Raw genomic sequence first — 24,091 nt, forward strand, 5'->3', positions numbered from 1 at the left:
TTTTTACAGAAGTGAAATTATTTTTTCTAGTCTTGGGGGTGACTACTTTCTGGGTGCTGTTCGTGGATTGATGGTGTGCCAGCCAGCCAAATAACATATGCTAGAGTGGTACCCAGTGAACTCTGGAAAGCTCACTAAAGGGGGAAATTTGCTTTGGCCTCCTTAGGATTATGGGAGTAAGGCCAGTATATAACCCTGGCAGTTGTAGGAAAAGGAAATTCATAGGAAGTGGTCTTATATCTGCTACTAATTTTTTCCTTTTTTTTCAAATAATTTTTTAAAAGATTTTATAATTTGAGAGAGAGAGCGCGCGCGCACAAGCAGGGGACGTGGCAGAGGGAGAGGGAGAATCAGGTTTCCCACTGAGCAGGGAGGATGTGGGGCTCCATCCTAGAACTGGGAGATCATGACATGAGCTGAAGGCAGACGCTTAACCGACTGAGCCACCCAGGTGCCCAATTTTTTCCTTTGTTTAAACATACCCAGAGCTCTTCAATTGGATTTTAAAAACAATACAGAAGAGTCCTTGATAATAAAAAGTGACAAGGAGGTGCATATACCCACAGGGATAGTTCCTTCTGGTCTTTTTTCATTATTTTCTAAGGTTGAACTTGGCTGCCTATTCACATTCTCTTGGCACTTTGCCTTTTATTTTTTTTTATTATTTTTTTTAATAAATTAATTTTTATTGGTGTTCAATTTACCAACATACAGAATAACACCCAGTGCTCATCCCATCAAGTGTCCCCCCTCAGGCACTTTGCCTTTTAGTGTGGTTTAGCCAGCTAACTCTGCTGAAGTTGTTTTAATGTTTTCATATTCTTGTCCTTCCCATGTTAGCCCATATTTGGTGGTGTTGATCTCCTTGTCTCTGTAAAATTTCTGCATTAGCTCTAGTAACCACTGGTGTCATGGTCTGATATTTCTGCCCAGCCCCCTCTCTCTCCTCCTCAGATCCCTTGCTTTGCTCTTGGTGTGGGTGCTTTGCTCTTGTGTGGTTGTAACAGTATTGGCTGGCATTCCTTACATATTTCTAGTGCCAGGCACTGGATGATGTAACTTAAAAGTACATGTCATTTTGTCTTTATGTAACAATTTGAACTACTTTGATCCCCTATGTTACAGATAGGGTAACTGAGGCATAGTCATTATTTTATGCACAAAAGAAAAGATAATCCTAAAACCTTTCTATTTAGAAAGGTCTTTATCTTCTAAAATTATAATTTGAATTAGAAATCTAAACTTAAATACTAAAACTAATTTGAATTTTTTGTCATGATCAATCATCTTGAAAAGCCTTTAGAGTTTATAGTTACAGGATATATAAATTAAACTTTCTAGGTCTAGGTATCTCAAAAAGGGCTTGTCTAAATGAAGTTCAAGTAACTTTATTACAACTAGATAGAACATGATTGTATTGTAGTGTTTTTCTCTGTCCAACTTTATTACTAAAATTTATTCATTTTAAAAAACTATCCAGAGTCCCTTTGGTACTTAAACTGCTAATTGGAGACTTACATTTCCAAAGCCTCAGGTGAGCTTTCATTAGCTAGAATTGAATCAGAAAAAGCAAGACCTAAAGACTTGTGAAAAATAGGAAACAAATTTTCCAAATAGAATATGGAATTTGTAACCTTCTACAGAGGTGTTTCCATGGCCCAAGGATCTCCTCTGAATTACATCCCTGTCTAGTAAAACCCAAGCTCAGAGCCAAATCTGAGAATCTTGTGATTTAACCTCCCCTCATCCTGGTGACTGCTGTCTCTTTATTGAGCATTCAATCTGCACTTTGCCATTTTGTGGCTGACAGATTGCTTTATAAAATGTCCTTGTTATTTCATTATGTGTTGTCTTCTCCAAGTAGCTTACCTAAATATGACTTTGGGGATCAGGTACTATGTCCTATTTCTTTGGTAAACCCCTCAGATACCTTGGAGTGCCTATGACCTCTCACTTATATATCCAGGAGAAGATCTATAATTGGATGAGGTAACTCCATAATTGTCAGAGTAAAAGTTAATGAGCATTGTTAGATTCTAACTCCATCTCTAAAAGGATGGGTAATTCAAGTGAATGGCTCTGATTGCAATGGCTAGAGAAAGGAATCTGATTTCAGTGTCTACTGAAGGAGGGTCCCTTTGCTTGAAAAACTCCTTTTAATGAAAAAAAAAAGATGAATGATAAAATTCAGTTGACTTTTAATTAAATTTTGTAGCCCATACACTCTTCAGTTTGGTGCCTATCAAGCCAGGTACTTGCCAAAGTGGAAGTAGAAATGATCTTTCATGCGAGGCTGGTGGTTTGTAAAAGCAGTGTTAATAATAAAGCCAGGAAGTAAGAGACTCATATTGGTGTAATTTCCACATTGGCCCCCAACTGCAGGAATCAAGAAAAAGAGAATTTTTATATAACAGAGGACTTAATGTGCTGGTAGTCCCCATTAGATCTACAATTTGTTGGAAAAACACATATCAAAAATAGAGCATATGACTGCTTTATTGATTTTTTTTTTTTTTTGGGATAACCATCTCTTTAGAAACATAAAAAGAACTTTGGTACAGACCCCCAGGCACTCCTCCTAAAATAAACAAAAATTTCCTTATTTCAAGAACTCTTTATTTGAAACAGAAGCCAGTCTTTAGGGCTGAAAACTTTAGAAACAAGTAAGATTGTGTTTTTGCCAGTCAGCACTTGGAAAGTGTGATGCTGGGCTTACTCCCTAGTATGGTTCTCACTAGGAATGTGGAAAGACTTGTCTGCCAGATGTTGGGAACTGAACATAGGCCTGTTCAGTTTAAGCTTACATGGCAGCTTAAAACCATGTTTAGGGTTCTCACTGATGGAATATAGCATATAACATTGAGAGAGTACAGTTCAAGAAAAGAACACGATTTGCATGAGTGCAAATAAAACAAAGGCTGGGAATCTACCTTCAGATCTTCTAGATCTTGCCCAATTAGATTCATTCCACTTGCTTGTTATTTTCAAGTTATTTATTTGGAACTGACCAGCACCTTCACAATTCTGTTAGTATTTATAATTTTAGCAGCCTCTAGTGTGTTCCAGAGCAGTGCCTTTCAAAGTCTTTCGACTGCAATCCACAATAAGAAATATATTTTGCATAACCGTTTAATATATGATATGCATGTCTGATGATTTCCACTTAAAAATGCTGGTTATGACTCATTAATTTCATATCCCATTAATGGGTCAATTCCCTCAGACCTAAGATTCTGGTATTGCTGCATAGATCACTAATATTCTAACTTCTTCATAGTGTTTCCTCCTTTTCCTCTATCTAGGAGCTCAGGATGCTATTGCTTCATTTGTTGGAGCCATACAGTTTCAACTTCTGCTTTAAAACCTGGAGCATTAAAAAAAAAAAAAAACCTGGAGCATATAAAGTATTCCTCAAGCCTGCTATGGTCTCATTTCCCTAGTACTTAAAGGTGTTTGCTTTCTGTCTGGTTCCCTCACTTTTCTCTCCCGAAGCCTCAGACCTTTCAGAATAAAGGATGAAGAGGAAACAGTTGAGAAAAAAATGTTTTGAAATGATAATAACCCAGTTCCTGCTTATAGGAAATAACTGAAGTAAGATTTCTATTCGTTTTGGAAACATAGCTGGCTGAATTGCTGCAAAGGAAAGGTTACAGATTTATTATTAATATCCGGAAATGGAACGTAAGAAGTACAAACATGTTTTTAAGTGCGTTTAAGAAAATACAGAAGTTTCTTGAAATTAGGTTGTATTTATTAAAAGCAGAATACAAAATACCTTGGGACTCAAAGGTTGCCTCTTAAAATGTTTATCCCCTAACAGATTCTGAATAGTTAATCATTTCAAGGGGAAGGTAACAGAAGTTTTAAGGATTATAATTCTGGTTGCAGACTGAGTTTATTCAAGCTCCGAGACCTCAATATGTTCCTCCAAGTTTTCAACCATTAATAGCCCAAACCGATTGCTTCCCTCATACCAGCATCTAGTGTCTGAGGTGGTTCCCACTCTGTTTTTTGACCAGCTGGTACTGTGTCTCTTTTGCCTTTTTTTTTTTGAATTTGATTTACCCTTTGGTAGGAATAATTCAGCAGGGGCATATGACCTTGTGGCATTAAACAGATGTTCATATAGTTGCTTTGCTTCAGGGCACATGCTCAGGAGACTCTCTACAGAAGTTGATGTTAGCAGCTGTCGGCATAGTCCATGCACCAGGCTTCCACTATACAGTCTGTTCAACAGGAGAGAAAAATGTTAGTAAAGCATAGGTTCAGTGCAAAGACAATGATCATTAACATGGTTTCAACAAATGCAGCTAACCACTGAAAACTCTTCTTGCTTCTGTAGAGTTATTACTAAAATTACTTAAGAAAAATCTGTTCCTTGAAGGAAGGAACTGAGTTGTTATTACAGACTTGGCTGGTGATATCTAAAAACTTTTCATCAACAAATTAAATGTGAGATGCTTTGCTGCTTCTACAACCAGCCCAAAGTTGAGCAGACCTCTTAACACTTCAAAGAAAAGGAATTAAATATGTTTGATAAACTAAATAGGCATTCTCTTGAAATATGAGAAAATTTAGTGGCATCTTTTGCAAGGTCACTGACTCACACATACTGAAAACCTACTTTAGAAATTGAAGATGAGATTAACTGGAAGCCACAAATTTTATAACTTAATGCCAGATGATCAACTGGTGCCTTAGCAACTGATGCAGGACCATCATTTAATCAGGTTAAGATCATCATTTAAAAAGCGCGAGTAATGCTGAGATACCAGAATAGTCCTGCTGAAGTTATTATGAAGAGAACTATTTGGTCTTATTTTTCTCTGTTCTGTTGTAAAGGGATTTGTGGTAGTTAGGATCCACTCAAGAATCACCTAAACTATTTAAGGAAGGCATAAAAAATCCATAGGTCAAAGGCCAATTAATCTTACTTGGTAGAAGGTTCTAGGGTTAGCTCAGATATTAGGCCCAGGGATGTATTAACACTATTTACTGCTTAGGAAGCTTTATACCTTAAAACATTTAGTCACACTGGCATATTTTATATGCCTCCATACATACATCACTCATTTATTTGACAAATATTAAAGTACTTACTGTATGTTTGGCACCAGGGCTACAAAAGTAAATAAAATAGCTAAGTCCCTGTCCTCACAGTGTTCACATTCAAGTAGAGAGAGACAAAGCAGATCTATAATCTCAGCTCCATTTGCTAACAATCTCCCCTTTATCTTCCTCCCTCCCTCTAGGATCTCCTGGATAGACAATCACCAGGATGTCCCAATCCACTGAATGTGGCACTTTTTCACTGGCTCACACACTACTGCTACCCTTCCTTTCTTACCCAGCTTCAATTCCATAATCAAACATAATCACTTACTGGCATACAGGCTGCCTCTCCCTTCATACTTACCTGGCAAAACAAAAACCCTAGACAAAGTTCACTGAAGTGTCTTAGTGGTCAACTCACTAGAAAAAAAAGCTCCATTACAACAGATTTTTTTTTTTAATATTTTGTTCATTACACCCTGGCATAAAGTAGGCATTTAATAAATATTTGAATGAGTATGTGAACTGTATGCCAAGTGGTAAGAAATGCAATTAAAAAATCCAAGAGTAGTAGAACTAGAGTGACTGGAGTAGAGAGTAGTATTCCAGGAGGGTAATCAGAAAAAGCCTTATAAAGTGATATGTGAACAAAGACCCGAGAGAAATGAAGGAACAAGTTCTATAGCTTTTTACTTTAAGGGACTTTTTAAAAGCTTTGATCTAATCACAGAAACTTTTTGAGAATATGGAAAAAAATTAGTATTTCTCCTGTTTCCAGTTCTTCAGCTATAATAGTGATCTAAGACCAATTACACTAAGATTAATTTTTTAAACATAGCTTATATGCTTTAAGTATAAATAAAAGTATTTACTTCTGTGTGCAGCCATCTGAACTAGTTTCCCGTGGTGCTTACCGAGTTAGGTCTGGTTCCGGGAGAGGAGTGGACAGCAGCTGATTGAGATACATCCCCATCTGCAGACAGCACTGCCACTGACAGAAGATGTGAGCTGTGTCTAAGTCCAGTCTCGTGCCCGGCCGCGTCTGCTCCTTCACTCTTTGGAACTCTTCATACAACATCCTAGCACCATCCTCCCGCAGATCTTCCTTATCTAGACAAAGAAACAACCCAAGGGCAGTATTTCCAAAAACACTGTATAGCCTGTAATTTTCTCTCTATATAGAACTTTGAATTCCATAAGGAAAAAAAATTAGTTTAAATAACCAAACTGCTTTTCTCTTCTGGCTCTTTACTATTTTCACGTCAATGTAAAAGCCTTGCTGTATAAACTGAAATATTTATACTGAAATGCCTTTTTAATGACAACCTAACTTTACTTACTCAACCCCAAATTATTTATTTTTCCTTAAAACAGCATCTCTTCCCCTGGTCTACCACCTGACCTTAAACACATCTGCATCTGAACTCTCCAAGCCCTAAATCTGTCTCTCTGAAAAATACAAATTACTATTAAATATCATTCTCCTCACTGTTCTTGTTCACTAACTTTCCTTCCATGGAGGCCTCTATGCTATAGTGCACTTACACAGCCTCTGTGTTTAAAGCACACTTTAACTTCTGCTTTATGAGAGGAAAACAAAAGCATAACTCAGTGAGAGTATGGTCAGTCATCTACTTCACATAGTAGAGGTGAAGAAGCAAGAAACAACAGCCCTAGGAAATGAGTGTAGTGTGTGTTCAGCTGTAAGTTTCTGCAGGTCTGCTTGTGCAGGGAGGTGCAAAATGACACTGGACCAACTTGAAAGTAATAAAAAGGAGGCCCACCTTTTACCAATTAGCGAGCAGCAAGGCACTGAGCCTGCCTGGGTGCGGGGTCCACAATTCCTAAAAGAAAAGAAACAGACCCTTGACGTGCCCCTTCTGTTGGACTCAGGTAAACACCTAACAGGCTTGTTCTTTGAGAATATTCTTAAACTACATTCATTATTTATTATTCAATGGGAGGAAATACCCTAAACTTGTGTCTTAACTAGTAGTGGGCCTTAAATTGGCTATCCCTTCTGACAACTACTCTCACACTTGGGGTGTCCTGGAATCTATGCTGTTTCACTCTTTCATTTAACTTACTTTAAAAAGTAAACTCCAGAGTAGTATTACCCACCAGAACTTCCAGCGATGATGGGAATGTTCTGTATCTCTGCTGTCCAATTCGGCCTCCTCTAGCCACATGTGGCTACTGAGCACTTGAAACGTGGCTGGTGTCAAGGAGGAGCTGAAGTTTTAATGTTAATAGCCACACATAACTAATGGCCATTAGATATTATCACTGCTCTGGAGTGTGATAATGATTATACATGTCTAGATAAAGTGTTACAGCATTCATAATCCTTTAATTCCACTAGAGAATTGAAGTGCTCCAATGCATCGTCAAATACTTCACCTGATAAATCTAAATTGCCTTAAAGTATATTTCTCTAATAGGAAAGTTACTATTTCTACCATCACAAACACACTAATTGAAACTTAACAGTGGAGAAAAAGTAAAAAAAAACAGCACAAGTACAAATGTTGATATGGTTGTAGGTATTCCGAAGTTTCACGAATGGACAATTCTAAATCAGTTTTTAGTGATGATGTTGCCACTGTAGTGACAGGGATAGGACACATGGAATAGGAGTGTAATTGGCACATTACACATTCACACTTCATAGATGAAAGCATTAGGTGCCACAGAGCACGGGGGATTAGGCAGTGGCAGCACATTTTCACTGCTGTGCCCTTATAATCAAGTTCTGCAGCACAGAGCCTGACACACAGAAGTGCTCAAAAATATTTGCCAGTGAATGAATGATATTTCGGTGCCTCCATTCCTAAGTTGTGGATATAACTGATGGGAGTAAATAATCCAAGAATATTTCTTTGTTTAAACTTACGATTACATGCAAGTAACATGCAGATATATATTGGAATTTCCAGATACCTACCAGGGCTGTTGATTATGGCATGCAAGGGCCCCATCAGCATCCCTAGCAGTAAGGCCTGAAGGTGATGTAGCTTTGCCTTGCCCTCTGTGTGCTGCAACCAATAGCAACTGACAGAAATGGGCAGCTTCAATGAAGAAGGGATTGGTTCCAGGATGGTCTGTTTCACCTTCAGAGTTTCTAACAGAAGTATCTGACGTTTGGCCAACGAGAGCTGAAAATACATACCAAACATCCTGCAAGTTACTTTGGGGAATGTCTTTGGTGTTTTTTTCTTTTTTTCCTACTCTGAAGAGACTTCAATGCAAATGAATTGTCTGTCAGTTTCTTATCTTCCTATGGAAAGAAATCAGCAACATTCAAAGCATTTAAAACACTGGGTGCTTAATAAATATGGTTGAATGGCTATATTGTCTACCCCCACTACATAGCCCTTGCTCATGATATTCCATCTTCCATGTAGGCTGGTGAACATCTTCAGTGCATGTATCACTTGGGAAGCTTATTAAAATATTCAGTCCTCAGGTCCCAACCCCTGAATTTTGATTCAGTAAATATGAGGAACCCAGGAATCTGCATTTTAACTATTCCGCTTTGAGACACAAAGATGTATATTCAACCTTACTCTTACTTGCCAGTGAATATTGAGACCCTGCCTTCTTCATGATGCCATGATCACTTCGAGAAGGCATAGATTATATGCACCCTTTGTGGCATATACAGCCTTCTATTTGGGTCCTGTCTCTTGTCCCTACCCAGGTGAATGTTTTATTATCTTTGTTTTCCCACACAAGGATTATTCCAGGGTGGCTGCTTGTAGGTGAGAGAAACATTCAAGGGAGATAGTAAGATTTAAGGACTACCTGTATCGTGTTTACAATAAAACTCCATACTCACTTTTACTCCATGCTTTAGAGTGTACTTCAAATAAAAGGAAGTTAATAGCTATGAGGGTTTCAGGCTTCTTGAATTAACTTTACCTTAATGAATCTTAAGAACCATAAGGGACCTTATAGTCCACACATTTCTACAAATAAGGAAATTAGGACTATTAAAAGGGCACCTTTAGAAGGACTTTTTATGATCAAACTTTACGGAAAAAAAAAAAAAAAAAAAAAAAAAAAAAAAACAGTTGTATTCCTAATGTCTGCATGCAGCCAGAAAAGGATTTCTTAACTTTCTGAAAGGATGAAATATTTCTCCGTTATCTAAAACCGAGTTTGTAGTCAATCATTGTGTTGTGTTGACAGCTGGGAATGGACCTGTTAACCTGAAATAAAACACATCATAATTGGCAAAGTAGTTTCATCACTGATGTGTGAGAGTATTAAATATAATTTATAAACACTGGTTTTAAAATTTTGATATTGTGATAAACTTTAGAATTAGAAATATTTATAATGCTTTACAGTATAATCACTCCTTATGGGAAGTAACAATTAATTTACTTAAATATAAAGTAAAGCAAACTCTTCTTTATTATCTCAACTGGTAGGAAAACATACCAAGTAAAGCTAAGGAAATACATAAGCTAAGGAATTCTTTTCTGAGATCTAATGCTTAAAGTTTTGAATTCCCTAGCCAAGTTACAACTTTTATGAACAAAGCAGAGTTTGGGCTTTGACTTTAGAGGTGTTCTGTCTCTCACTACCTGTACAGCACTGGGCAAGTTTCTGAGTGTTTCTACAGTCATTCTGATTATCTGTAAATGGGCATTATAATGAATTACACAAGATGTTTTATGGAACCCACTAGTTCTTAGCCCTTCCAAAAGTGGAACTACAAAAACAAAACAAACAAAAGAGGAACTAGTCTGCTCACAGCCCTTAAATCTGGTTAGGTTTTATCCCATATGACAACAACTCTCCCTTATCCCAAGGGGAAGGAAAGTACAAGCCTGTAGAAGAAAATCCACAGGGAAACAGACACACCCGGAGAGACTGGTCGTGGCACTGCCTTACTCCCAAAGAATAATCCACTTCCATCTCCTTATGATTAACCTCTCATGGTTAGCTTGAATGGAGCTCTATCCATTGCAACTAACAATCAAAATGAAAACCCTACCCTATCTGGTTACTGTGGAAATTAAATAACTATAAAAGTTTGTATTACAACAGCTGGCACAAGGCATATAAAGTGTTACTAACTCGAATAGATAACTATCATAAAATATCTATTCATATACTGCATTTGTCTTTGGAATCACATTTGCACCTGATACCATTTAGAATTATGGGCTAATTAGAGCTAGTAACACTGAGCTAAATACAGAATTGATTAATTTATGCCAAGAGAAAGCTGAAAGATCTCACCACACAGAATTTCACTTTACTCTGAATACAGGTAAGTGATGAGAACACTTGTCCTCTCCACTTAGCAAGGAGTATAATCAGCATGCTATACTCATTGACTCAACTGGACTTTCATATGAAGAAGTACCCTATCCCTATGTCACACCATACACAAAAAATCAGTTGTAGATAGATCATAGATCTAAATATGAAAGGCAAAAAAAACCTGTCATGACCTTGAATGGTAATTTTCTTTTTTTTTTCTTTTTTTTTTTAATTTATTTATTTTTATGATAGTCACAGAGAGAGAGAGAGAGAGAGAGGCAGAGACACAGGCAGAGGGAGAAGCAGGCTCCATGCACCGGGAGCCCGATATGGGATTTGATCCCGGGTCTCCAGGATCGCGCCCTGGGCCAAAGGCAGGTGCCAAACCGCTGCGCCACTCAGGGATCCCGAATGGTAATTTTCTAAGTAGGTCACAGAAGTGATAACCATAGTACTATATTGGGACACCTGGGTAGCTCAATGGTTGAGTGTCTGCCCTTGGCTTAGGGCATGATTCTAGAGTCCCAGGATTGAGTCCCACATCTGGCTTCCTGGATGGAGCCTGCTTCTCCTTCTGCCTATGTCTCTGCCTCTCTCCCTCTGTGTCTCTTATGAATAAATAAAATCTTAAAAAAAATGGGCTATATTAAGAACTTCTGTTCATCAAAACATACTAGAGTGAAAATCTACGGAATCTGAGAGTCTATTCACATGTTATTTGGCAAAAGATGTGTGTATAGAAATAAGCTAATAGGAAAATGAGCAATAGAGTTTGAACAGAAAATTATGTAACAGAATAGTGAAACAGCCAATGGACACATAAAAAGTGCTCAAATAAGTCATTAGAGAAATGCAATTAACACCTACCAAATTGGCTAAAATGATGCCACTATACAACCATCAGAATAGCTAAAAAAATTTTTTTAAGGATAAAAAACACTAAGTATTCACATGAGTGTAAATTAAGAGGAACCTTCATAATCTGCTGGTGGGAATACTAACTGGTTAAACCACCTTGCAAGACCATTTGGCAATATATCTTGTAAACTGAACATATGCATATCTTCTAACAATTCCACTCCTAGTAATATATACAATAGAAATGTGTCCATATTATCTATAGATGATAGGCACTGGAATGTTCATAGCACTATTCATAATTGCCCAAACTGCTAACTACCGAAATGTCTATCACCTGCAAAATGGAAAAATCAACTGTGGTATATTCCCACAATGTAATACAGAGCAATAAGAAATAAATGATCTATAGCTTCTCACAGTGATAGGAATTTCAGAAACATCGTGTTGAATAAAAAGCCAGATGAATTCATACTGTATGATTCCATTTTTATAAAATATGAAAAGTTAAAACTATTCAATGTTGTTAAAGGTCTGGATAGTGATTATAATAGGAGGTGGGAGAGGAGGTACTGGAACCAGACATTAGGGAAAGCTGTTGGGTTACTGATAATGTGTCTTCATCTGGGTGTGCTTTACATGGAGGTGTCAAGTTGGTGAAAATTCATCAAGCTGTACAATCATCTATGTTCTTTGTGTACATACTCAGGGAGGGATGAATTGCAAAGAGGCAAGGGGAAACTTTTAGGAGTGATGCATATATTCATTATTTTAATTGCAGGATGGATTCACAGATGTAAACATACATCAAACTCATCAAAGCTTACGCTTTAAATATGGGCACTTTACTGTACTCATTTCTCAATAAACCCATAAAAAAAGTTTTAAAAACTCTCCCACATAGCACCATTTATGTTGTGAGGAGAAATGTAATTTCAACAAAACATCATCATTTAAAATGTTGCTAATTTCAATTTTATTGGTATGGGTGAAGGTTTCATAAATTCTTTCTATTTGGAATTTGACCTATGCTCAACTTTCTAATCTATAACCCTAGAAATGTAAAATTAGCTATGTTACTTACATGGTAAAAATAACTCTTGTAAAATTGAATCTAGATTTGAACTATAAATGAACTGTAAACACCAGATGGGGACATCATATCACAGGGCTTCCCTGAGTGCAGTGACTTGTAATTAGGCATGGCCCTTGCAGGGAGCTTGGAAGCTATGTTTATGGAATTGTTACAAAAAAGGAGGGGAAGGCGGCCAGTGAGACTTTAATTGGGATATAATTCACACGTTATAAAATTCACCCTTTTAAAGTGATTTTAGTAAATTTATAAGCTTGTGCAACCATCACTGATTCCAGAACATCTCAGCAGCCCCCAAAAGAAACCCCGTTCCCATTAGCAGTCATTCCTCATTGCCAAGGAGGCACTGGTACCCATCTGATGTGGAGCTCATTTCCTCCTGTCTGAGTTGGCACTAGTGAGAGAGATTAAAGAGGTTAGTCCCTCATCAGTGTAGGTCAGGTATTGCATTTGGGGCTTGATAACGCCTTGGGGTCGGGGGGTGGCGCTGTCTGGTGCATTTTAAGATATTTAGCAGTATGCTAGGCCTATTCCCACTAGATGCCAATACCAACACCCTTCCCCCTCAACCTGCGTACTGCTAATGGAAAGTGTCTCCTGACATTGCCAAATGTCCCCTGTGGGAGGTAGGGGAACAAAATAATTCCAGTGGAGAACCAGTAGTGTAGACTGTTGCAAAAACTCCCAAAGGAAAGGAAAGCCTGATTCAAACCTGCTGGGAAGGTATGGTTGCTGTCCTACATGCCTGAGTAAACTGGTACCAGGAAAGGTCTAGGCTAAGTTTCCTGAATCTGAATATTAGGTGGATTTAAGAAAACTCTCAATAGGCACTGCAATTGGTATTGTAAATTTATATGCATTTAATTTGTAAATTTAATTGTATTAGCATAAGCAATTTCATATTTATAATTTTTTTTGAGAGAATGCAAGCACAAGTAAGAGCATTGGGGTGGGGAGGGGCAGAGGGTAAGGTAGAGGGCAAGGGAGAGAATCTTGAGCAGGCTCCATGCCCAGCACAGAGCCCTACTTGGGGCTCAATCTCAGGATCCTGAGATCATAACCTGAGCTGAAATCAAGAAGCAGATGCTTACCCTACTGAGCCACATAGGTGCCCCTCTCTATTTATAATTTTTAACATATCTGTGTAATATTACAAACAACAAAATAAACACTGGGATCCAAAATGGTTTTACCTTGAAAAGTGGGTTGGTCTGAGAGTTACTCAGGTTTTAACAACACTGAGTTATGCTAAGAATCATGTTTTCAATATCAAGCTAATTATCATGATCCCATAAACCTAAATCCTAAAAAAAAAAAGGTCCTCATTGAGAAAAATGAAAAATTAGGCCCAAGGATCAGTATTAATCTTGTTAATTGAAATCTGATGCAGTCTAATATATTAGTTATGCCTATGATCAATGCCTTCAGGCACACTTTGTTTTGCAGCTCAGAATTTTATCCTTTTCCTTTTTTTCTAAAGGCACATAACCCCAACTTATTGAGCATCAACAAAGTAGTTGTAATAACTGCAAAATAACACAGACTACTGAAGTAGAGTGGAAGTGGCAATCTGGAACTAAAAGACCTGGGTTTCAGTCCTAGCACTGCAACTCTCTGGCTGAGATATTACATAGTAACCCCCACTTTGAATCCTAGTTTTCTCAGCTATGAAATGGGGGGAATAGAGCAACCAACCTCATTTGGTTATATTGAGAGATAATATGTGTGAAAGGACCTGTAAAGTACTTTACAAATACTAGATTAGTGTTGCAAACACTTACCTCAGTCAATTTGCTTAAGTCAGAATGATCCTTGGGCAGTTCTACTGCATTAACAGTTGATGTTTTGATATTTTTATTAATCCTTTCCACTTCACTGAAAGCTAGAGGCTGAGAAGGCAATGCATTCCAGGATGTATTTTCCAGATGTGGAGAAGCATTCAGAAGCAGCCCATAAATGATTTGCCGGATGGGCAGAGATATTCTGTGGGCATTTGGTTGCTGCATATTTTCTACCTGTGTGTGCAGAATGGTCCGTCTTAGCACCAAAGCATCACTGATGAAAGGAGAGAGCTGGCCTTTGGCCAAAGCCACTGATACCCATTCGGGTAAATCCAGATTCAAGGCTGCTGGACAAGCATAAGTACCATACTGGAAAAAGTCTTGCAGCTCCACCTGAGATTGCTGGTATTCTTCCATGGAACAGCAGAGAATTTCCTTAACATTTTCACGATCCTTTTTTGGGAGATATTTCAGAACATTATCGAGTGCTTCAGTAGGGTCAGCAAAATGAGATAACCAATTCAGAAGTCCCAGAACTCGGTGGTGTCTCCTCCCCTTAGAACTGGTAGCTCCAAGAGGAAGACGCACTTTACTTAAGAATGTCTCTATGATGGGTAGATTAATATGATCGTTTCCACATAGCACCGCAAAAAGAGGTAGTAGAGATTTATTCATGTTGCTGAAGTGATGGCACAATGCATCAAGGGAAAAGCATTTGGCAGGGATATAGCAGTCTTGTGTGCCTTTAATAGTGTTCACATTTCTCCACTGAAAGCTATTTAAGGGGCAAAACCCCGATTTTAGGTCAAAGATGCAAAAGTCACTATCTGATGATAACACAGGGCAATTCCAATGATTAGCCAGTGTCATAATGTCCCGATCTGCCTCTGAGAAGCACTGGACAAAAGACACTTGTAGCTTGATCAAAACCTGTATGAATGCTTCCCGGATGAGTAAAGGACACACATACCCACCCCCACCAACAGAAAGGGAATGAGCCATCTGGATCTTCTCCCTAGCTCGATCCTTTAAAGTTTTAAGTTTTTTATCGGAAATATCACATCCTCCATCTAATACAACATATGGACAGATATTACAAGCCAACAGTGATTCAAAGAATTTTTGTGCAACATCTGCAAAAGAATCATAGTCTCCTCCATACCGAAGTTCCAAGTTTGAGTTGAAGCAAAGCCGGTGGAAGAGAGCGTAGCCATCAATGACAATTTTTGTGTCTCTTAACTTCAAATCAGTGAAGAACTCATTACTATGATCTTCCACAAAGCTCATTAGTCCTCGAATACCCATGATGACTGTCTGAAGAATTGCCTGTTTAAAACAGCAGAACACACTTTCACCTAATGCTGTTTAATGGGGACCGAGTCTTAATTTCCAACACCACAAACCAACAGCAAATGTTATGAACAGCTCTTTAAACAGAACATATTAGGTGTTAGCCTCTCAATTCTTACCTAGATGCTCAAAGTAACACCACCTAGCTGAGTGCCTTTTCATTCTCTTTTGCTTTCCCCATGTGTGACAAGGCACAAATGCAATGGTTTCATGGAGTTTAATCTCTGGATAGGGTGGAGGCTGTTGATTCTAAAAGAAAATCAGGTAAAGCCCATTACTGACATACTAACAGAGCCTACTGCGGGGTCTGATATGGAAACATAACAGTTATCACCTTGCAGCAATATTTTTGCGGGGTCAAGATAAAAAAAGTCCTAAGCTATAAAAATGATACCCTCTCACTCTTATAACTAACGAACCAGAGAGTACCGGGCTTCAGTTAACCCAAGTGTGTAGGGTCAATGATACCCATTCAGTTTTTCTTAATTGATAATCAGTCTGGGAATTTCGTTTAGGCCTTGGCTTGTGGTCAGTCCCATCTGAATTGGCATATAGTTTTGAGTAAGGAAAATTACTGCTACATGCATGCAGGAACTCCCCAGCTTCACCCTAACTAGAGGTTCTTTCCATCTTCTTGCAATTGCATGTCTGGCTCAGGACCAAGAATACCGCTCTCTCTGGCTAACTGGAGTCACAAAGTGTGTGTTAGTTACTAGCTTTTCCTTTGGCCTCCCGCTCCAACAGGGCTCAGCGTGGCACGGTCTTTACTTAAAAACCATGAGATTTTTATCAACGCCGGATTTCTTTTGCATTGATTTTGATTTTTAATTATATCGCATTAAAATGTATCTATCTTTTTTTAAAAAAAATGTGTCTATCTTGATTAGAGACTTCTGGGGCACCCCCTGCATTTTGCGCCCACGTCAGTTCACCCCAGTTTTGGCCCTACCCTCCTCTGCATCTTATCTGGTATAGCAGTTATCTATTTACGTCTGTCTTGTAAAGCTTCTGCGAACGGAGGCCGTGGCCTCTCCTCCTAAGCTGATTACAGGGCCTCGCCGGAGTCGAACAAACGTGCGCTGGGTCGGCGGAAGGCGCACAGAAGGCTCGAGGCCAGTCGTCAAACCCAGGCCTTCACACCTCGCTCCACCACAGCCCTCATACCCGGCCACCCGGGCCAGCGGCAGAGCGCACCTGCACCGTCCTCCCCGGGGGCCGGCCCTTCCATTAAGACTGCAGGAGCCGCCGCTGGAACCGCCCGCACGTGAGGGCCCGACCTGGGGAGCGGGAACCGGAAGTCTCCGCGTATGACGTCACTGGGAAAGCTCGGGTCCAGGAAGCTGGTGGAGCCGGAGGGCGCGGGGGCACAGGTGCTCCGGGGCCGCGGGGCGCGAGGTCGCTCAGGGCAGGCGGGGACGTCAGCTCCGAGATGGCCGCTGCCAGGTTAGGAGAGCCAGGCGGGCCCGACCTGATCGCCTTTCCCCGCCCACCTGGGTCAGCGCACACTTCCGCCTCGGGGCGGGCCCCGTGCCGCCTCTCCGCCGCTTCCCAGCATGCCCCACGCTGTCTCCGTGGCAACGGGGCGCAACAGCCTCGCCCCGAGGTCGGGCGGCTCGGCGGGGCTGCTGCACCTACGGGAGACCTGCCCAGCGTCCGTCCCAATTACGGGTGGGACCGTGGGCACGGCCTGGCGCCGCGGCGCCGCAGCTCCTCCGCCCTCGGCCCCGAAAGGTATGCGAAGGGCGGCCCGCGTGGCGCGCCGAGCTCCCCGAAGCCGCGGACGGTGATGGCTGCAGGTCGCCCCAGCGGGGCTGGGCCTCCGGGGGCCTCCGTGCGCCTCCGTGCGCCTCCGTGCCCGCGACCCCTCCGCTTCCCTTGGCTCCTCGCCTCCCACATCCGCTCCCGCCTCCGGAGCAGAAGCGTGGCCGGCGCCGCCTCCGTATATGTTAGCCCGCTTTGCGAAAATGTAATTTTTTTAAAAAAGAAGTTGAGGCAGGGAATGTTCGTTTTACCTTAAGGTTAAGGTTTGCCTTTAAGGTTAGGGTTCTAGGGCAGCCCGGGGGCCCGGCGGTTTAGCGCCGCCTTCGGCGCAGGGCGAGACCCTGGAGCCCCGGGATAGGGTCCCACGTCGGGCTCCCTGCATGGAGCCTGCTTCTCTCTCTGCCTGTGCCTCTGCCTCTCTGTGTGTCTCTCATGAATAAGTAAATAAAATTAAAAAAAAAAAAGGTTAGTGTTCCACTTAAGCAGAATCCGGTGTCAGACCTGCTTCCTCTCATTATGACCAGGGAAGAGAACTACTTGACTTGAACCCGTGATGAACACGCTCCTTCCCTTGTCTTTTGCCCCCAGCCAGGTCAGTTTGCAGGAGGTAATCTCTCCCCTTCCTCACGGTTCCCATCCGACTTTCTAAGTCTTCTCTTCCCTCCTCTCACCAGGCTCACTTTTTTTTTTTTCCTCCCTTGGGCAACAGTGGGTCTGCTGGACGCCTGTTTGCCTTAACAGAATTTGTTGAACCACCTACTACTATATGACAGGAGCCAAGGATACAAAGATAGAGAAGGTGTGTGTATCTGGCGCTCAGCTTCATCCACAACCTTCAGGAGGTAGGGGCGAGTGAACGTTGACAAAGGAACAGATAGTTCTGGAATCTAGACAACACGGGACCTGCTAGGGTAGCTCTGTGGTTGCACAGAGGAGATTAGTGGAATTGATTATTAAAGTTCACAGGGCCGAGTCTGGGAGTTTGGCAGAAGGGAACCTAGTTCCAAAGTAGTCTGTGGGCCTGGCCAGACTGCTTAGATGACATTGCTGGGTTTAAAATTAAGCTCATTTACAAACAGGAGCCACTGGGAAATTGGACTTCTCAGAACTAGTCTGTCCTTCACTGAATTGGGACCTTTATCTCATCCCTAATATAAGGAGAATTACTGGGTCATCTGGAGGGTTCTTTTCTGTTGAAAACTCTATGAGTCCATGTATTTTAATTTGGCCAGAAAGTATCACTTTTGTGGGAGCAGAGAAAGCAAACAAAATACACATCTGGAGACCTGCTCTCCAGTCATTTTTTTCAGTAGTAGATTTTACTGATATTTTCTGTGATCTTGATAATATGACGTAAATTTTTATTAATTCAGGGATTTTGAGGTATGGGCCTCAGCTCTGAAGTTCCGACACAATGCTAATGTTTTAGTATTGTTATGAGCACACAATGATGACTGGTTTCTTCTCCTCCTCCTTTTTCTTAGATTTTATTTTTAGGTAATCTCCACATCCAACATGGGGCTCAAACCCACAGTCCTGAGATCAAGAGTGGCGTGCTCTGCCAACTGAGCCAGCCATACATGCCCTTCCCCTTTTTAAAGCCATTTACTAGAATACATCTTACTGGCATCAGGTAAAACTTAACTGATTAATGCATTAGTTCAAGAAGAAAAATGCCTAAATGCACATTTACTGCTTTGTTCTAGTCTGAGGATATTTGTAATTGCCACCACCATGCGAAGTGTGTTGGTCATGAACCCCAAACTACACAGGTAGCATCTCGTTTTATCGTTATACACGATAAGTTTCTGTCTTATAGTTGTGGAAACTTGACTCCAAGGCATAGACTGTCTTCAATTTAAAATCATGTTTTCATAGATTTTAAACAAATCCACTTTTCATGATTACTAACAAAACATTTTACATTTCGATGAAGTAAAAGTGATTTTACTGGGCATACACTCATATAAAACAGTCCTACTTTTCATAATCCTGCTGCACATTTATAGTTCCTTGAGGAATTATAACACATGTATACTCAGCTATCATCAAAACACAGTTTTTGGTTTGAACTGCATTTGTGACACTTATTTCCAATCCAGAGAGATTACTCTATACACAGTGTGTATAATAACTTCAGAAACTAGATCAGAATTGGTTTAGGATGGGAAAAATTTATTCTGAAGTCTTTGTTCCTCTTCACATCTATTCTAATAAATGCAAAAGCCATGGTTTAATATCTACAGAAAAAAATTCTATGCTAATTTCTAGTGTGATCCTAATTCACTGTTAATCAAAACAGACATAAGGTGGGAAGAAAGACTTATGAAAAGATTGATGCAAATGTATAGATTTTAAGAAATAAATTTTAAGAAATTGTGGGACCCAGGAAATTTAACAAAAATCCCCTACCCCTGGACAAGCAGAGCAGGACTGACTCCATTTTGTGCTGCACCCGCCTTGTGCCGACCTGTTTAGGACACTGCCCCACCCTAGTCAAGCCCGGGGCGCACCCTAATCGGAAATGGGGTCAGTGATAGGCCGACCTGCTTATTGCTTAGGGCGCTGCCAACCCTAGTCAAGCCCGGGGCACACTCTAATTGGTAATCCGGCTCAGTGATAGGCCAGTTCAAGTGGATACTTTAGGGTAAAATGTAATTCAATGGGCCACCTGCGTATGAACCAACAGGACTGTGCAACTTTCTGCGTATCCCATTGGCCACTGGCCCCTAAAAAGCTGCTAAGCCTCTTAGTCTCGGGGTCCAAGTCCCTGCTCCGCTGTGTCCAGTGTACTTGGACCCAGGCTCGAGCTTGTAAATAAACCCTCGTGTGTTTGCATCGGTGTCGGCTCCTCGGTGGTTCTCGGATTCGCAATCTCGGGCACAACAAAATAAATATTAGAATAAATGTTCTTATATTTGGATTTTTTTAAAAAAGTAGGTGGGGAGTATAACTTTTAAACACATTAACTGTAACTCAGTTTTGCCATATTCAGATGTATGAGGGAAAGCTCTCTTCCTGTGAAAGACTGTCTTCTATTAGAACCTGCCAGTATCTCTACCTTTTGACATTTTTCTCTCAGTCACTAAATGTGGTGTCATTGAATCCATTACTCAAAGTTGCAGATATCATTGTCAAAAACTTCTACATATTGCTAGGAATACAATAGCATTCTTTAGGCTTGCCTGATCTCTGGACTTTTCACTTTTAAGGGATTGACTGATGCTACCTGGATGAATTTGGCCATCTTCTAGGAGACTTGAATATTAAATTTCTGTAAGCATATGAACCAATTCTCTCTTGTTGGGAGCCATGCTGAAATTCCAAGAGGCTGCTAAGTATGCGAATGAATCAATAGCCCTTTCTACTTATCCAAAGACTTTGATTGCAAGAAGATATGTGCTTCAACAAAAACTTGGTAGTGGAAGTTTTGGGACTGTCTATCTGGTTTCAGACAAGAAAGCAAAACAAGGAGAGGAATTGTAAGTAAAAATACTTCATACAAATTTTGAGTTGGCTGCCCTGTATGCATAGCTCTTAGCTCATTAAGAACATGGAGTATCATTTGCTCTTTGCATTTGAGATTCTAAGAACTTAGTAAGTGATAGAAAAACTTCTTGAATGGTGTCTAAAGATAAGATTTTTAAAGGCATTTCAGCAGGTGAGTGAAGTACCCAAATGACCTAGAGATGGGAAATGGGGTAGATTAAGTGAAAATAACATTTTTATGCATACCAGAGTCTCAATTACAACATTGCTTCCACTTAACTTGATTGGGACTTCTTGAATGAGAAAGTAAGAATTGTTTATAATGATGGCAATTTTAGAAATGTTATGAAATGCAAATAAATGGTAATTCACACTTGAAGTGAATAGGGTGTACTAAGGGAAAAATGGTATTAATTTTCCTTGGCTTTCTTCTAGGGAGGAGTTTTTCCAAGTCTGAAGTCCTACAATTCTCAAATTAGGCATTTAAACCAAGCAGGAGCTCCCATCTAAAATTACATTAATAATATTGAGGGCCCTCTTGTTACTTCCTTTTCTTTGATTTTGATAGGACTTTAAACTTTCACAGTAGAGAAAAACTTGTAATGCTGTTGTCTGTTACAGATAAGGATGAATCTTCCTTTCTAGCTTTAAGTTGTTTGAATTTGCTGCAGCGATAAGTTAGTTGGAATTGGAGTTAAAATAAAAACTTGTACATCAGAAACACAGGAAAAAGACAAAGCAGAGGAGGAATGAATAAGACATCAGTCCTTAACTCTAGAAGAACAGATTTCCATCCCATAATTCTTTTTTTCAGAGATTTTGAGGCTTTTAAAAATTCTTTCAGCTTTTGCCCACTGGATTTAAAATCAATGTAATAAATAAACATTTTCTCCTTTTTTTTTTTTACATTTTCTACTTCTAATATTACATAGAAATTATAAAGGTAAATGTTGATGCTACTATTTTATTTTCAAAATCAACTTTTTAAATGGTCTTTATGTCCAGAATTTCATAGTTTTCAGTAAATTCCTACATGAACAATGGCAACAGTGCTGGCACTTCTCTGGTATCCTTAGAGCATGCTTCATGACCCCTATCAAAAAGAATTCCAGAAATCCTAGAGGTACCCTTCCACCCATGTAAGACAGAATGATAAATTTCTGAAAATTACTAGAGTACCTTTATGGAAATATTGAGAGTAGGACCTAAATCTGACCCAGAACTTGTAAAAATCACATTGTATATGATGTGGGACCACAAGCAAATGGTCAAAAAAGAATTCTTGAGACATTTTCAGTGCAAAAAGATGCTTTTATTATAAAACAGGGATAGGACCCATGAGCAGAAAGAGCAGCACTTTTGTTGTATGAAGCTGGTGGTTATATGCTTAGTGTTCAAGGGGGTGGGACATGCAGGGAATATTAGATCATACATGTTTTCTTTGAATTTCCACTTGTAACTACTGCTGCAAGATTTCTCTGGTGCTTACCATTCAGCTCAGTATTAACTGTCAGGGAGATATACCAACAGTCATGATACCCTTTAAATAATACTAACCAGTACATATGTGATCCTTATTGAAACTATGCAGGCTGTAGGTCAGCCTTCTGGGCTAAAGGTGAACGTTTTTCTGCTTTTATCCCTCATCATAAAGACTATATTTGATTTTGTTTTTTTTTCAATGAGTGAGGAATGTGAAAAATCTTAAAGGAATTCATAGGAGGGCTAAAAAGTTGAACACAGGGATGCAAAATAAGATGTAGGAAGACCAGATTTGAAAGCTTCAGACTTGAGATGATGGATGAGTGAAGTGTGTAGGTGTTGGGGCAGGAGGAGAGAAATAGAGAGGAAAGGGTTGGTTGGTTGGGAAGTGATTTGTCAATAACTTTTCCTGTACTTTCCCTATTAGTCTGAAAACACCTAACTTGGGCTGAATATGACAGATGAAGCCTAGGTATGAGGGATGAACCCAACAGTGAGGATAATTGACAAATTACTTGATACCAGAAAATCTAGCATAGAATCTCTTGAAAAACAATCCATCATCAGAATCTCTATGACATATGACAAACAGGCTACATTCAGCCTTCAGATGTGTTTCGTTTGGCCTGAACAGTGTTTCTTTTTCAGTCTAAATTAGTTGCCAGTGATTAGCCATGTGTTGCCACTCTTCACTGTCTCTTTTACCCAGCTGTATCACACCTTTCTACTCCCTGCCCGTCCTTAGACATTTGATTTTAGATCGATTTTAAAACTCTCTGCTAAAATCATGAAGAATCATGACAATGGCTGTTCACAAAATCCTAGAATGCTAGAAGGAAGGCTGTAACTTGTCGTGGTTAAGACCACAGGCTTTGAGGATGAACAGGTGAAGATGTAAAGCCAGTCTTGTTCGTAACTATAAGATTAAGGTTATGCAGTTTCCTAATCTGAGCTTCAGTTTTCTCATCTGTAAAATGGATATGATACTTCATAGGATCATAATAGGATTAAATAAGATATCTATAAATATATGAAATATCAAGATAAATACATATAATAGAGTATATAATATCTAAATAGATATATTTATAAAGAGACAGATTTAATTGTAAGTAGATGTGTAAAATACAGACTATCATATACCTTATGGATATTACTCAATAGCAGTTGAGATTCATCTTATTTATTAATAGTCCAAGTTAAAGGAATAATTAAAGGAAGCCTAATAAAACTTTATCTAGTCACCCAATAACTGTACTCTCTATTAAGTGAAAGTGTTTCTTTTGCATTCCACTTTTAGGGAGAAATCTCTCAAATCACATTTCAAATCTGATCTCAGGCATGGGATTTTAAAATCTTATTCAAGGATCTTTCTTGAGATTGTAACAATTCTATTGTCATCTATTCTTTTGTATCTGTATTCAAAAAGCAATTGATTCTCAGAATGTTGACCTTTTAGCTACTAGTTGAATCTTCAGTCTGTGAGAAAACCACATTAATTAGCACCACCCATTCTCCAAGCAATTTGGTTAGTAAGATTTTAAATTATGCTTTACACAGGGACACCTCGGTGGCTTAACGGTTGGGCACCTGCCTTTGGCCCAGGGCGTTATCCTGGAGTCCTTGAATCTAGTCCCACATCAGGTTCCTTGCATGGACCCTGCTTCTCTCTCTGCCAATGTTTCTGCCTCTCTCTGTGTGTCTCTCATGAATAAATAAATAAAATTAAAAAGATAAATTATGCTTTACATAGTAGGCTGCAAACAGGAATTGGTTAGCGTCAGAGATGGGTAGAAAATAATACCAGAAATGTTTCTATGTTATGAATGTTATTCCCTTAATAGATCAGGGTAGATCTGACTCCCTTCATTGTTTTGTAGACATACCCCTAATCTTTTGAGATTATAAAGAAAGTATATCCTAACCCTATGTACCAGACTATCTCTTA

At 39.6% G+C, this 24,091-nt stretch overlaps 3 protein-coding genes across 14 annotated transcripts in view; 2 read left to right on the plus strand and 1 right to left on the minus strand.

The window, feature by feature from the left end:
• ATP2C1 (ATPase secretory pathway Ca2+ transporting 1) overlaps positions 1–6,067 on the plus strand; it is a 164,580-nt gene extending 158,513 nt beyond the window's left edge. For 4 of the 6 annotated variants that reach the window (XM_055321428.1, XM_055321425.1, XM_055321423.1 and 1 more), the window contains one exon: positions 5,253–5,924. In XM_055321428.1, the coding sequence (XP_055177403.1) occupies positions 5,253–5,375 (123 nt within the window). In that variant the 3' untranslated portion in view covers positions 5,376–5,924. The other 2 variants (XM_055321421.1, XM_055321422.1) reach the window with 2 other exon arrangements.
• ASTE1 (asteroid homolog 1) lies at positions 411–16,900 on the minus strand. 5 transcript variants are annotated; one of them, XM_055321430.1, is made up of 6 exons: positions 16,689–16,900; positions 15,531–15,660; positions 14,062–15,387; positions 7,997–8,207; positions 5,967–6,162; positions 411–4,226 (listed from the first exon to the last, which is right to left on the minus strand). In XM_055321430.1, the coding sequence occupies exons 3-6, from the start codon at positions 15,364–15,366 to the stop codon at positions 3,896–3,898; spliced, it is 2,043 nt and encodes a 680-aa protein (XP_055177405.1). In that variant the 5' UTR covers positions 15,367–15,387; positions 15,531–15,660; positions 16,689–16,900; the 3' UTR covers positions 411–3,895. The 5 variants fall into 5 exon arrangements, with proteins under 5 accessions (XP_055177405.1, XP_055177404.1, XP_055177407.1 ...); XM_055321429.1 differs by having other exon boundaries at positions 16,606–16,900; XM_055321432.1 differs by lacking the exon at positions 15,531–15,660.
• Positions 16,901–17,010: 110 nt separating this feature from the next.
• The window catches only part of NEK11 (NIMA related kinase 11), a 236,405-nt gene continuing 229,324 nt past the window's right edge, over positions 17,011–24,091 (plus strand). Inside the window, exons 1-3 of one of the 3 annotated variants that reach the window (XM_055321435.1) lie at positions 17,935–17,971; positions 18,657–18,805; positions 20,385–20,654. In XM_055321435.1, coding sequence (XP_055177410.1) covers positions 20,485–20,654 — 170 coding nt within the window. In that variant the 5' untranslated portion in view covers positions 17,935–17,971; positions 18,657–18,805; positions 20,385–20,484. Of the gene's footprint in view, positions 17,143–17,934; positions 17,972–18,656; positions 18,806–20,384; positions 20,655–24,091 lie in introns of those variants that run through there. The other 2 variants (XM_055321436.1, XM_055321437.1) reach the window with 2 other exon arrangements.

Source organism: Nyctereutes procyonoides, unplaced genomic scaffold (assembly GCF_905146905.1).
Source record: "Nyctereutes procyonoides isolate TBG_1078 unplaced genomic scaffold, NYPRO_anot_genome, whole genome shotgun sequence".
In the NCBI taxonomy this organism is placed as follows: domain Eukaryota; kingdom Metazoa; phylum Chordata; class Mammalia; order Carnivora; family Canidae; genus Nyctereutes; species Nyctereutes procyonoides.